The sequence below is a fragment of the Cydia pomonella genome, chromosome 1 (assembly GCF_033807575.1).
Source record: "Cydia pomonella isolate Wapato2018A chromosome 1, ilCydPomo1, whole genome shotgun sequence".
Lineage (NCBI taxonomy): Eukaryota > Metazoa > Arthropoda > Insecta > Lepidoptera > Tortricidae > Cydia > Cydia pomonella.
Window position 1 is genome coordinate 31,952,415 of NC_084703.1, and position 15,713 is coordinate 31,968,127.

Sequence of the window (15,713 nt, forward strand, 5' to 3'; positions counted from 1 at the left end):
GACGATCATGTCATGTACTAGCTCCATTTGTATCTTATATAAGTATGACCAGTTGGCATATTATTATATTTATAATTATTTAGGACATTATTTATTATACCTACAGCGTAAAGATGGTTTCGTGTAGAAAAAAATTGCATTTTAATATTTTTCTCAGATTACAACTTTGCGAATGAGCACTGTTTTCTTATAAATAGAAGGACTTTTCGAAATTAAATGACATTGTTAGATATTAAATAGTTCTACCTTGTATTTTTTGTGAAATAACAATATACTTATGGTCGATACCTTGAGCGGTACTCATCTCTAGCCTCATTTTCCAGTTTCCGGCGTTCTTATTTATGTAAATATTTTGATGCGCTTTCAACAACGTCGAGCTTAATTGGGCAGTGTAATTAATACCTCCGATTACCGGAGTGGCTAGGTGGAATGGTTTCTAGAGACTTGTCAATTTATCTTAACAACCAACAACGGAAAGTTATACCCCATCTCTCTCCTCAAAACAGCAAAACATCGCGAGGACTTCTTCGTCGACAGTCTCTTGTTTGCTGACGATGCAGCTTTTGTGGTGAACTCTGCAACTGATTTGCAGAACATCATGGACACATTTTCCCTGGAATGCACTTTGTTCTCCATGTCCATCAATGCCAAAATGACAGTCGTGTTAGTGCAAGGCAATGCAGAAACATCCAGAATACTGGTGGATGGCACAGCTCTGGAAGTCATCAATAAGTTTTGCTACCTTGGGTCGACTGTGTCAAACAATCTCACGCTTGACGCAGATATCGATATTCGTATTGGTAAAGCAGCGACCATGTTCAGGAGGCTACGTTCAAGGGTGTGGTGTAACAAACATCTCACTATTAGAACCAAGATGACAGTATACCAGACTTGCGTTCTAAGTATTCTCTCGTACGGAGCAGAAATCTGGACATTTATTATGGTCCCGGTAAATTGCAATAAGTTATTACTTCTGTAGACGACAGGTGGACATTATTATTATTTATTCCATCTATTGCATGGGTATCCAAATGAAGGACAACGCTGAAATACGCATCAATAAAAAATCTCATTTAGAAATGAGGCTCATATGTGTTTCGTGGTATCGATCATCCCATTTTGAACGTACCTCTCTAATAATGGAGAGCCCATTAGAGTTAGGCAAAACTAAGTTGGCAGTGATTTTGATAGCCCAAACTGTCCAGTGTTATTTTATGACGTTTAAATAACACTTGCGCGCACAATCTGGGCTATCAAAATAGCTGCCAACTTAGCTTGGTCTAACTCTGGAGTAAGTCAAAATAGTACCTATGGTTGTTATAGTTTGTGTGCGCCGGGTCCTCCATGACCCAAGCGCTCTCGCGGTAGACTGTTCTGATAAATAAATACCTAGGAGTAAATAATTTTTTACGAGCATTGGTGGTGACTTAGTAATAGAAAACATGTGTTATATAAGGTGACAGACCTAATTAATAAGTATCCTAATAAAAAAAATCATTACCGTATTAAAAGTACTGTTATTTTCTTTACCTTCCCTTTATTTTTATAAATTCAACTTGCCGCACACGCTTGGGGCAAGTCATGAAGTCAAGTACTGCTAGATTAAATATTAAACTTGAATCCTTCCAATTAAATTTAGATCATCCAACGCGCAATGGCGCCAATCTTCAGAGGGCAACACTCGCTTAGAGTCAGACAAAGCTAAGTTGGCAGCGATTTTGATAGTCCAGCCTGTGCAAGTGTTAAGTAAGCGTCATCATTTCATAGAAATTTGACATTTTAAATAACACCTGCACTGTCTAGGCTGTCAAAATCGCTGCCAACTTATATTGGTATGACTCTATTGGCATCTAACCAGTCCCCAAACTGGACATTCAAGTTGACAATTAGGTCAGCATTTAAATATGCATGCAATCTCATCTACCTGCCACACGTACAAAATTAAACAACCGATTTTAGATTCGTGATAACAACCGAACTCTCGAAATAAACATCTTGCCCCCAAACATGGGGTTATAAAAAGAAGTGAAACTTCTTATACGACTTCCAACAAGGTTGCGTTAAACGTTTAACGCTATAATCGGTAACATAAAGTAGTAAGAGAGTTTGTGATGAGTAAATTCGTCGATTCGCTCAGCCGGTTCCATGGTGTAATGGTTAGCACTCTGGACTCTGAAATCTCTGAATCCAGCGATTCGAGTTCAAATCTCGATGAAACCTGAGTTTTTGTATTTTTTTTCTTTTTATATTTTCTATTATTTAGGAATTTTAGAATATATAAATTTAAATATATGTATTATTAAATCTTAATTTAAAACAAAAATTGTGCGTGGAGTCCCTCCGTATTTTAATTTATAATATTCATTACTAGAAGACCCGGTGAACTTCGTATCACTTACCTCTTAATATAAACTTAAGTTTAAGATCGTTACTGATCACATTGCTCTTAAATGGTTGATTACCCTTGATAATCCTACTGGACGATTGGATCGTTGGGCAACTTTGATTTCCCAATATAATTTTAAAGTTGAGCATAAGAAGGGTGTTCTTAATGTTGTTTCGGACGCCTTGTTCCGCGCTCAAGTTGGGCTCATCTCTTTCGCGCGTGGTGTGGATCCTTCTGGAGATCCATGGTATGAACGTATTTACCAGGGGGTTTTGAACAATCCTCAAATGTTTAATGCATTTGCTCTTCGGGACGGTGTCTTAATGCGCAGGGTATCTATTGAAAACCCTTTAGCGCCTAATCCTTGGCGTATAGTTCTTCCTGCTTCAAGGACTAGAGAGGCGGTTGCTGAAATTCATAATGGGTTTACTAATGTTCATCCTGGTGTTATGAAGACGTATTTAAAAGCTCGTGATGTATATTATTGGCCAAATATATACCGTGATGTTACCAGGTTCCTTTCCGAATGTCAGGTCTGCAAGTCTTTTAAAATTGCAAATTCACAACCCCGTGGTCTTCGTTTGTTCCCTCGTCCTGTTGCTGCTCCAATGGATCTTCTTTCCATTGACTTAATTGGTCCATTACCTGTTAGCCGTAGTGGTTTTCGTTATATTTTGACTATGGTTGACGTTTTTCACTAATTTGTTTGGTTGGTTCCGTTAAAGTTGGAGAATGCGAGATCTATATCGATGGCGTTAGATTCGGAGGTTATTTTGCTGTACGGTGTTCCTACTAATATTTTCTGTGACAACGCTACAGTTTTTCATAGTCGTCAATTTCTGGATTTCTTGGCGAGCTATAATATTCCGGGTCCGTGTTATACCCCATATTATTCGCCACAAGCGAATTTTGTGGAGGGATATAATCAGCTTGTGATTACTACTTTGAGCATTCTAGTTGAAAATGACCAACGCAGTTGGTCATGTCATTTACATCGGGTCGCTCTCTATTTGAATTCTTGTATTAATTTGGCTACTGCTTACACGCCGAATTTTTTAATGTACGGCCGCGAGTTGTCAATGATTCGAGAGCGTGTTGAGAATCAGGTTGAGGACCAAGATGTGGGACTCGGCCGGATGGAACGCGCTTCGAATCTTTAGACGCTTCGTGAGGTGTACGATAAAGTTTCTGATGCGATGGCTTTGGCCTTTCATCGTAGCTCCGCCAAGTTCAACACGAACCGTTCTTCGCCCAGAATCGTTGTTGGTCAAATCGTTTGACGCAGGAATTTCCAGCGTGGCTCCGCTGACCTTTTTCGGGGCGGTAAGTTCGCTCCACGTTTTGTTCGGTCCAGAGTGGTTCGACGGGTGTCTCCACAGGTATACGTACTGGCTGATACCGATTCCGAGCACAAGATATTTTGAAATAGTTTCTTCTTTCGTCCCGTCCAATATTCTCAAAATTCTAAAATGCGCTTTAGTCCGCCCTTCCCCTATTGGTAACCCTTACTTGGTTCGTTTCTTATCATTCTTTTTAGTATTTTCGTTTGAGCGTTTCCTTGCTCCTTTTTGTTTGACTTTTTCTACCGTTGGTGCTTAAGGCCCCGGTTATCTTTCCCAGTTTAAAACAGTCTGGCTATGTAATTTGATGACTCTGTGTAAGGGATCAAGATCTGTAGCCAGGTGCAGTTTCTGTCCTATCCCGGCCGTTGCGTTTTGGACCGCTTGACCCGTTGGTTGGCCTCGTATCATCTCGTTAATCTATTAGGTTAGTCTTATGGTGTACCTAATGTTAATAATTGGTTGAGGTTGGTTTTATTGTAATTTCATTTAGGGTTCTCTTATTATATTATTTTGGGCTTAGCATTAGGTTGTTTTTTTTTGTTTAGGTTTAGGTAGTTAAAATAAACTCAATTTGTAATAAATATATGCATGTATTATATAGACTTTTCTTTGACAATAAAAATTAATGACATAAGTGATGTTCTTATTTAAATGTTCTAAAATACCAAAGAGTAGAAAGAAGGTTGGGTCATTACATTCGTCCCTCCCCATCCCTGATCACATCTCTTCTATAAGTCTCCGAGGTGGTCTGGTTGCCCGCTGACTACGGTGCTGCGTTGTAGGGTTTGCCGATGTAGATACAGGATCTGGATCAGGCGACAGGCTTCTGTTACTCGTATTTCCTGTGTGTGATGAATCTTCAGGAGTGGTGGAGCTGTTGTGTGGAGGGCTCATCAGGGTGGAGTTAAGAGTGGCGGATGAGATTTGTGACGGTCCAGGACTCGAAGTGGCATCGGGCGTACGAAACATATCTGTTAGGGGGGATGAAGGAGATGGTTCATGGTAATTTGGAGGGTTATTAAGCGATTTCAGTCGAGGTCGAATATGATCAGCGTGTCGCCTTATGACGTCTCCATGTGGTGTCGAAATAGTATAAGAGTAGCGATGTCTGCGCTCTGCTATAATTCCAGGCTGCCACGACTTTTCAAGCCGAGTTCTATGGTATACTGGACTACCGGGTGCATAATTTGGTTTATTCGTTGAGGTTTCAATATTGACCTTTACTTGTTTGTACTGTAATTCCCTCCTTTTATTTGGTCGAATATTTGACAATAACGTATTTATTTGACGTCCAAACATTACTTCCGCTGGTGATTTGCCCGTAGTGTTATGGGGTGTGATCCTGTACGTGAACAAAAACTCTCTTAAACGCTGGTGTTGGGGTTCTGTGCCGGATGCAAATCTTGATTTAAAAGTCCTTACGAGGCGTTCCGCGAGACCATTGGTTCTTGGGTGATAAGGTGAAGATCTAATATGCAAAATGCCTTGATTTTTACAGTATTGTTTAAATTCTGATGATGTGAATTGTGGGCCGTTGTCAGATACAATTATTTCTGGGAGACCAAAGGTGCAGAATATGTCGTCTAACTCAGTGCACAATTTTGACGTAGTAATATTCTTCATAGGTTTAATTTCTATCCACTTCGATAAGGCATCGCTCAAGACTAACCAGTAAGTACCTTCAAAAGGTCCTGCAAAATCGATATGGATCCTTTCCCATACTTTCTCAGGGATAGACCACGAGTAGATTGGAAGTTCAGGGCAATGAGGTCTATTTTGTTGGCATCTACAACATCTCTTGACATACTGGTCTACGTCTTCATCAATGGATGGCCACCAAACATAGAAACGTGCAAGTGCCTTCATTGCTGATATTCCAGGATGGCCTCTATGGAGGTATGCAAGGACTTTGCGTTGTAGTTTTTCTGGAATCACCACTCTACCTTGCCATAATATTATTTTGTTTTCTATTGAAAGTTCGTTACGCTTTTTGAAGAAATGCTTAACGTCACTGGTAAAGTGTATTTCTCTCCAGCCGGTTTTGATACATTTTAAAACTTCTGATAATATGACGTCTTGGCTGGTTGTCTCCTTCAAAAGATCCTCAGAGAGATGTAAATCTGTCATTCTGGTTCCTAGAAGACATGACTCAATGCGATGTACAGCACACTCTGTTTCTGAAGGCTGTGTTTCAGAGTTTGGTAATCTGGAGAGGCAGTCGGCTAGTATGTTGTTTTCACCTTTCTGGTAACATATGTCGTAATTATAGCAGCCAATTATTAGTGCCCATCGAACGAGTCTGTTATTTGCTACTTTGGGAAGATTACGCTGAGAACCCAGTATATGGATTAATGGCTTGTGGTCAGTAAGTAAGGTAAATTTGGTTCCTCGTAAATATTGGTCGAATTTCTTGATTCCAAACAAAATGGCGAGTGCTTCGCGATCAATGACTGAGTATTTCGTCTCCGCTGTTCGAAGTTTCCTTGAGGCAAAAGCTATGGGTTGTTCTGTGTTCCCATTCTTGTGATACAACACGGCTCCCACGCCTTTCTCTGAAGCGTCACATGCTAGAAAGATTGATCTGTCTTCGTCAAACGCAGTCAGTGGTTTTGATAAGGTAATGCATTGTTTAGTGGCTTCGAATATCTGATTTTCATGTTCTGTCCAACGCCACGGTTGCCTATTACCAGTAAGTTCATGAAGGTCAGCGCATATTCCGTGTAAATGTGGTATAAAACGTTCATAGAAATTTACAAGACCCAGAAATGATCTTAATTCTTTAGCGTTGGTAGGTGTCGCAGCTTTGGAAATTGCTTCTAGTTTCTGTTTTGTCGGGCGTATACCGTTTTTGTCTATAGAGTGGCCAAGATATTCTATTTGATTTTGTAGAAATGAACATTTTTGTAGATTTACTTTTAGGCCTGCTTTCTGTAGTCGCTCAAAGATGACGCCAAGTGTGCGTAGGTGTTCCTTCACGTCTTCTCCGGCTATTGCAACGTCATCAAAATACACTGCTGTGTTAGGAATGTCCCTTAGTAATTCGTCTAAGTAATGTTGAAATATGGAGGGCGCTGTTGATATTCCAAAAGGCATTCTATTATACCTAAAATATCCTAGATGTGTCGATAGTGTTAGGTATTTTTTTGATTCCGGTGCTATTTCAAATTGCAGATAGGCGTCCTTAAGGTCTATTTTTGAAAATATTTTCCCTCGTGCTAATTTTTGTCGTAGTTGATCGAAAAGTGGAACTGGGTGTAAATGTTTAATCAAAACAGGGTTTAACGTACTTCTGAAGTCTCCACAGATTCTTATATCACCGTTCGGTTTTACGACGTTTACTGTGGGTGTCGCCCACTCTACTGGTGTCACGTTAGGGTCTACGGGATGTATAATGTTATCTGCCACAAGGCGCGCTATTTCTTTTTCAATATTTTTTTTTATCCCAAACTTGATAGGTCGTGCAGGTAGATGTACAGGTACTGCTCCTGGCTTTATGTGAATGTTTACAAGGTAGTCCTCAACTTTGCCAAGCTTCCCGTCGAAAAGTGGTTTGTATCTGTCAATTACTTGTTGTAGAGTCGTCGGCGTTACGTTTTTAATGGAGTATACAGGTTTGGGGAACTCCATTCCGAAGGTCTCACTCCATTGTAACCCAAAAAGCATCGGATCTGCGTGTTTCATGACAACTACGGGAACAATCTTCTGTTTCCCCTCGACTTCCACCGTGACGTCGGTGAGACCCTCTGATTTGAGTTTGAAGTTATGGTACGCTTTTAATTTAGGAGCTTTCGTTAATGTTGGAGCACCTATTTGCCGCCAAAGGGATGTGCTTATGATTGAGTACGCTGATCCCGGGTCCCAGTCCATAGTACAGTGTTTTCCGTTAATAATAACATCTATTCTCTTACAGTCTCTGTTTCGTGCTGGAGCGACGTTGCATACTAGATCGTCTTCAATGTCACTGTCGTCTGAAGAATCGTCATTCGTGTTAGAAGACGATCCTGTGGTGTTCGTTACACGTTGTGTTTTGTACCCGGGTACTTTAGGTCTGCCTTTGATTAGGTATGCTCGGCCAGTTTTAATACAGCAGCTTTCGTAGTGTCCTTCTGTGCTGCATTCTTCGCATATGTGTTTCCTTGCTGGACAATTTGTTAAATTATGTTTATCGTGCTTGCCGCAACGTAGACATTGACTGGAACGTATTTTTCGGGGGCTTCTGTAATTCGTAGCTTCTTGTTTGTCAGCTTTATGGTTAGCTTTCTTGCTTATTCTTTTAACGTTTGTTGATGGCGTGTCGTTTTCGGCTTGTTCTCGTGATTGTGCGATTGAAAATAATGTGGCGAATGTCACCTCGGTCGTCTGTCCATTAATTATTTCTGTTAAGTTAGGCCACTTTTGTTTCAGATCTGTTTCGAGTTCCGTGTGATTAAGGCCTGTCGCAAAGCGATCACGAAGCTGGCGCTCTAGTAGTTTGTCGTCGTAACCGCAATCTATGCTCAACGCTTTAAGACGGTTTGTGTAATGTTCTATGGACTCATCATTTTCTCTAATACAACTCCAAAATTCTATGAGTGCGCGGTATCGCGTTTTCTTGACGCGGTATAAGTCTAAGAGTTTTGTACGAATGTCGGTGTATGTGCTGGTTTCAAAGTTGGGGGTAAGTGCTGTCTTCAGTTCCCTGAAAAGGTCAGGTGTCATACAGTTAAGTAATAGGTCTTTCTTCAGACTATCATTTGTGTCTACTGCGTGTATTGAGCACTTGGCTTCAAAAAAATCGATGTAGTCACTCACCCTGTAATTGTCGGGGTTAAATTTGTCCATATTAAAAGCTTTTAGAATAGCGACCTTGTTAGGCTGTCCTTGTGCAGTAGTGTTAGCGCTCGTCACGCTGCTATCTGCTTGTGAGGTACCTGCTTCCGTCCGTGTTGCTGTATGTGTAAGTGCCATACTTAATATTTTTAAGATTTGTTCCTGCTGTGCTTGCTGTATGCTCAGGAACTGAGCGAATTGTTCGGCGTCCATTTCGTCGCCAATAAAATAAACTCAATTTGTAATAAATATATGCATGTATTATATAGACTTTTCTTTGACAATAAAAATTAATGACATAAGTGATGTTCTTATTTAAATGTTCTAAAATACCAAAGAGTAGAAAGAAGGTTGGGTCATTACAGTAGTCTTCTTGTTTTATTGTTTGTTTGTCTCTTTGTTCGGTAGGGGGGTGCTGTAGCAAAATTGCTACATATGTATCAACATCTGTCGGTTTATTTTTGAACTTCTCCAGCGACTAGCTGCCAGCTTGCTCAGTTCTCTTTCTGTTGTCTCTCTATGCGGTTTCATAATTCAGGCGTTGATGATTAGATGGCGCTGTATGACATTGGTCGTTGAAAGGGGTTTGGTTTTCCTTTTGGCCTATTTTGAATGTGATTTATGGCAGGCTGAAAATAGAATGTAACTTTTGAGGGGGGCCTTTTTTTTAAATAAAAGATTGGAATGTTTTCGAAAAGGTTTTTGTTTTTGAAAAAAAACGGGAGAAAAAGATTTGAGGCAGAAGAGCAAAGTCAAGTTGGTTGATTGTTTGCCATTTGTTGATTAAAAAGTATTGGAAGATATTTGCGTAAAGTTCCACCGAAAGAGTGTTTGTGGCGTAATAGTGCTATCCTGTGTTCCTCTTGCCGCCGCCGCCGGCCGCTAGCCGGTTTTCCTCTTTGAAACTCAGGGGCGTTTCAGTCAGTTCTAGCCACGTGAATTTTCACCAGCAACAACTTGTGCAATAACGTGTGGCGTATTTGCCGCCAAGGCTCAGGGGCACGTAATTTTTGACCCTCCCGTCGATTCCCAAATTCCGGGAGGGCTCCAACAAGACCACCAGCTGAGGACCCGGGCCCGTCTAACACGAGGCTCGCCAGGTGACATCGTGGTTTGCTACCGTTAACCGCCGACCTCAATTTAACCCATTCGCAACAGAATTCAAGTTTTCATCGATATTAAATCTAAATTTTGTTTTTAAAAGTCCTTACCCTTTCTTTATTCTGATTTGCCTTCTCCAAATTGTTAACAATTTATTGTGTTCTTACGCTCCTTTTTTACTTTTGTTAAATTCCTGTAGATGTCTGTAACCCGCATTTTTCTTAAATTATAAATTTTCTAAATTCCAAAACTGCTCCAATAGTCGAGCCATTACATTTTCGGCGTGAAAAGTAGGTTTCCTTCATACACTTTTTTTTCAACCATCACTCCATTTCATTCGGCCCATTTATAATTTTTTTTTTCCTCAGCCAGTTTTTTCACCCGATTTTTTATTTTTCTATATTTCAATAACCTTTATGCGGAGAGCAGGGATCACCTTAATATTGTTTGGGAAACTGTTTAATTTATGTTATATTTTTGTTGCATAATTGTTTAAAATCAGTGGCGGATTAACCATTAAGCAAAATAAGCACTTGCTTAGGGCACCACGTCTAGGGGGGCACCAAAATCGTAGGAAAAAAAAACGCACAGGCTGCATCAGCATCGCAGTCTTAGTGTAGTACTTATGTACACGTAACTTTTTGGTATGTGTCTACCCATCTAATAACGAAGGGTCGTAAGAGAGTGAGGACACGTAAGCACATCTCGAACCTTACGCGGAGGCTCTCAAAGCTCATGGTCAAAAAATCTTACCGTCGGGCTTGTGGCCAACTGATTTTCTCGACGTAGATTACCGATTTTATAGCGAATTTTGCTCTCTTGCACACCAGATGTGTCGGCCAGGCCGAGTTTCTGCAGAGCCGCGATCCTGCGACCTAATTGTCAAAGTGTTATAAAGGGCCCCGCGAAGGCCGAAAACCGAAAGTATCTTATCAAGTTGCGCTTTTGAGGCAAGCCAAAGGCTGAGCAGTAGGAGAACCGTGATTACATAGGTTCGATTTCAAGCCAGCAGCTGGGCCTTCTGCTTTGCTCACACCTCGCCGTTGGTTGTATTGTATGATAACGCGCCGCGATCGGACGCTCCGGCCGGACGTCCAGCCATTCTTACCTCGTCATTGGTCAAATTCAAGCCTTGCTTTCTTCCAGCTCGACCTTAGGCCTATCCGTAAGCGCCGATCGAACGCTCCACGCGTTCAGCCTTATGGAAAGCTCAGCCTTTGCTTTTAAAAACACTGATTTAAAGTTTCATGATTCAGGCCAATCAAATTAGATCGAAAAATAATAATAAATAATAATTAATTCCCAGCAAGCTGGAAATTGTTTTAATACTTTCATTTGGTCTTAAATGCGTGTAATCCGAGTTTGCTCCATCTCAAGAGGTGTGCATACCTTTTGGGATCCTTAGGAGATATTTTTTTCCTTTGGATTGCCAAACCATAGCACTTGGTGGATCAGACACTGGTAAGGCGTTTTCGGATTATTACATGATTTTACCAAAAATAAAAAATGTCGATCTTTTTTTTTTACAATTTAATACGAATACATATTAAGGTATCTTCAATCAATCAATCAATTTTATTGCAAGAACATAGTTAAATTACATTTCGGATCCTCAGATATCAATTGGGGACAACGCCGTCCTTGAAACGTCAGGTCAGGTCAATAATTTGCTATTTAAGACATGGCTAAGCCCCTACTGAAGGCCTTTGCCCTCACATGAATGAGCTTCGCAGGAAAACTCTATAGAGGTTGCAAAACCCTGTGCGGCGTACGGCCTGTCTTACGTCTTCGCTTACACTTCGATATTGGTTGGCTTGGTCTCCGGCCTAATGCGAAACACGGTCTTCGAATTTGCTTACACTTGACCTTACCTACTGTTACATTACTGCTGCAGTACTGTCAATTTCCGTGATAAAATGATGTGATGGATTGAAAGTCTATTCTCAGCAGTAATGCAGCAATAAACGTCACTCAATTTACTAAGAAAATTCGATGTAATCTTGATGAGGGGGCACCATGGTCTAGAAATGCTTAGGGCATCAAAATATCTTAATCCGGCACTGTTTAAAATTAAAACGTATTCTGTGAAGTGACCTTGTAGGGAAAAAGGTTCGCCAATGGACAAGTGTCATGTTTTTGTTGCATAATTGTTTAAAATTAAAACGTATTCTGCGAAGTGACCTTGTTTTACTTCACATCGTTCACAATTCCCATCCATACATTCAAACTAAATGTCACTTGGTATGCATTCCTCCTAGTTAAATGTGGATTTTCGGCACTCCAATAATGTTCATTATGCATGTTGAACATGAACAGCCCGATACGAGTAAACGTGCTTTCGTCTGTCCAAAGAATGTTAGTTTCTTGGTTCTCTAAAATCCAGTTACACATGACTATTCTTGAATGAAAATCTAATGATCCTGTACCGGTTGGAAATGTAATGGGTGCAACCCGGTTGCGTTCAGAAGACGCCACACAAAGTATTGGCTAACATTAAAGTGTCTTGCGGCTTGCCGAATGCTTCTTCGCGGATCCTGATAGATGTACCTTAAGATTTGTTCATCAAGGTTGTCCGCGTATCTTTGTCGTCGTGGCCTGTCACCGTCTCGTGCTTGGGCGTGATTCGGCACAGACAAATGTCCATTATCTCGCAGATTCTGAACCATCGTGGAAATCAATCTTCGGCTTGGGATAGGCAAATCAGGATAGTGTTGATGAAATAAATCTCGAGCAGCAGTCGCACGATTTGTTTGGTAATAAAACCTTACCATGTCAGACCGCGCAATATTGGAAAAGGGATATGCCGCAGGTATTTTTTCTGTTCAATTTTCAATATTTATTTATGTTTATTTCGATCAGATTTCCATGTTCTGACTTTGTCGTAACAGTGACGGTTGACGTTTGTTATTCATCTAATCAGTTGTTCGTTAAAGAGGTTTTAACTTGAATTGTATGTTGATCATAATTTAAGTTATAAAGTGGGATATGGAAACTGTTGATTAATTAAAAAATAGCTGCAATTCATTCAAAAGAAAATTATACATAAACTCGCAGTTTTTTACCGAGTTAGGACCAATAGGTTTGAATCACGACCCAGATTTCGCATATATATATATCTTAATTTAAAAAAAAATCAAAACTAAAATTACTTAATTTCATATAATTTTTAAAAAGGGAACCGCCTTTAAAAAAACTAACCCACTGAAAAGCATAAAATAATTTGTATATACCCCACCCCTATCCTTGTCCACGTGTCCAGTCCCTATCCCGTCGTAAAGCAATTTTCTGCCAAAAAGAAAAGTAATTAATACCTAACAATAAAAAATTAATAACCATCCTGGTAATTACTTAGTTTTTGAAGGCGGTGCCAAACCATTAAAAAATTCTTTGCTGCCTAACAGAAAAAAAATATACGAGGTAGTTATACATATATAAAACTAAATTAATGAGTAAACTGTCTTTTTATGCAAGTAAGTGCTGAATTCTTCATTGTGTATAATTTGGTTTCATCATTATCTGTGAAAATTTCAACTGTCTAGCTATCACGGTTCATGAGAAAATGGTGACAGACGGACGGACGGACAGCGGAGTCAGTAATAGGGTCCCGTTTTACCCTTTAGGTACGGAACCCTAAAAAGGACCTGGAAACTGATTATAATTATAACATTCCCCCTCTAATATCTCATTAAATATTGATCCTAGCGAAAAAATGTGCGGAACCTTTGTTGTAGAAAATTTAATTTTTATTATAGGTAAATGTATAAAAAACTTTCTGCATTGGGCCACTGTTTACGAGTTATTTGCGAAAAACAAATATTTGGGACCTGTGAATTGTTTGTGATTTACTTTCCCCCTTTAATATTGTTTTAAAAATTGATTTTAGAGAAAAGTGATCTGTATGTTTTTTGTAAGAAATATTATGTTCATTATTTATGTATAAGAACCTGTTTTGTTGTGAGATGCCGTTTACGAGTTATTTACTAAAAACTAAGGAGTGACTTTAAAATTTATTAATATTCCCGCTGTAGTATCTTTTTAAATGTTGATCCTAGCGAAAAGTTTCATATATCTTTCTTGTAGAAAATTTTATGGTAAATATTTATGTATGAGACATTTTTTGCTATGGATCATACTTTACAAATTATTTACGAAAAAGGAAAGAGAAGGGACCTTAGAATTGATTTTAATTAACTTTCCCTCTTTAATATCTTTTTAAATATTGATACTTTCAAAAAGTGTACTGTCCCTTTTTTTTTTCATACGTATATTTATTTACAATAACAATATATACATAATGGATATATACAGATGATTACTATAACTAGCTTATATCTAAAATAGGCCCTTGAGGCATTGTACCAAGGATACTGGCGGCATTTCCTCGTTGTAACGCAATACTGATACGTTGAGCGAGGAAGCCGCCAGCTCTTCGGTCACCAGTTACGTCAACCAGACGTTTCGCGATTTCTCCAAAAAACTTGTGCGCGCTGGGACCCCATGGACCTAGAGTTTCAACGCCAAATGGGAAAAAACGGTACTCTCTACAGAGATTTTAATTAACTTCCCCGCTTTAATATTTTTTAGATGTTAATTCAAGCGAAATGTACTGAATATTTCAATTAGGCAATTTTATATAGAATATTTGCGTTACAGAACATTTTTTGCTATGAGCCACCGTTTACGAGTTATTTAAGAAAAACTGAAAAAGGGACCTTTAAACCCCTCCTACCCGTTAGCGCCACCACCATCCATCAGTACTTATTTATAAATGTGGACTGGATTCAGAAAACGGGAAATCGTGTTATGTGGCGCACCTTGGAGGAGGCCTATGTGTGGAGGGCCCTTAAGATCATATAAGAAGAAAAAAATGACAGAGCTATTTTCCGATGAAAATGAGCGTCAAAAAAAGGAATTATCATTTAAAAAAAATCTCATGTCTGACAAAAGTTTTAGATTTTTTTCTAGTATTATATACTGATACAAATAACTTATTTGGTAAAATAATTCTGGACTTATATTTTTACTTATAAATACCTAACATAGAACTGTTTTTTTATATTTATTGGTTAGTTTCGGCTCATACTATATATTATTTATTTAATCTTTATTGCACAATACATGAAGGCACAAATGGCGGACTTAATGCCTTAAGGCATTCTCTACCAGTCAACCAACTATATAATAACCAAGCAAAATTTCATCGACTGAGAAATTAATGCGTGGGTCTCCAACTCTCCATACAACAACTTGCTTCATTTCCTACACTAAGTTTAAGGGCCCTCCACACTCGTGCGCGAATCGAGGCGCGAAGCCGCGAACGCGAGTGTGGAGGGCCCTCGCGTCTATTTCGCAGACTGTTCACGCCTTCGCGGCTTATTCCCCGTTTTTTGTCGGTATTTGGCCCGCGTCAAAGGAGACGCGAAGCGCGAACTTGCAAGACTCCACACTCGCGATCGCTTCGCGCCGCGATTCGCTCACGAGTCAGTTAATCTGAACTGTCATAACCTTCTATGTCATAACGTTCTATCCTTCCCAGTTTGAATCAATGCCTTGCCGCAAACTAAATCCGATCAGCTGACGCTTCGGCGCCATCTTGCCGCGAACCAAACTGCAAAATCGCCGTGAAGTTGTGCGCAGTGTTGTCACATACAATTTTGGCGAAATGGTAAAACAGGGTGCAAAATAGGTAGAAATGGGTGGAGTTTAAAATGAAAAATAGGTAGATCTACCGCTCAATAGAAGTACATTTTTATGATTAAAAATGTGTATAAAATGTTTTGAATTATTTATTAATATTGTGACGTTAGTAGACATGTTTATTAAAGAAATTGAATCAAAAGTTAGGATTTCCATTGTTTGTAGGTAATAAACCTGCTTGTATAATCTGTTTCTTTGGCAACTTTTCATTAAATCGGATCTACATTCGGTAGAAATTAAGTAATGTTCCGTCACATGTACTGAGAATTGCTTACAATTGTACCATTTTGAAAAATAGGTAGATTTCAGGCAGAGGGAGGTAGATAGGTAGAACGCAGGCAAAATAGGTAGATCTACCAAAAAGTTGGTAGATGTGA

At 39.4% G+C, this 15,713-nt stretch overlaps 1 protein-coding gene across 1 annotated transcript; it reads right to left on the reverse strand.

Annotated features, from left to right (window-relative positions):
- Positions 1 to 4,305: 4,305 nt before the first annotated feature.
- Positions 4,306 to 8,904, reverse strand: LOC133519573 (uncharacterized protein K02A2.6-like). Its single transcript, XM_061853589.1, has one exon. The coding sequence runs from the start codon at positions 8,749 to 8,751 to the stop codon at positions 4,447 to 4,449; it is 4,305 nt and encodes a 1,434-aa protein (XP_061709573.1). The 5' UTR covers positions 8,752 to 8,904; the 3' UTR covers positions 4,306 to 4,446.
- Between the last annotated feature and the right edge of the window lie 6,809 nt (positions 8,905 to 15,713).

Coding starts and splice junctions, on each gene's coding strand:
- LOC133519573 (XM_061853589.1), bottom strand. CDS start 8,751: ATGGACGCCGAACAATTCGCTCAGTTCCTGAGCATACAGCAAGCACAG.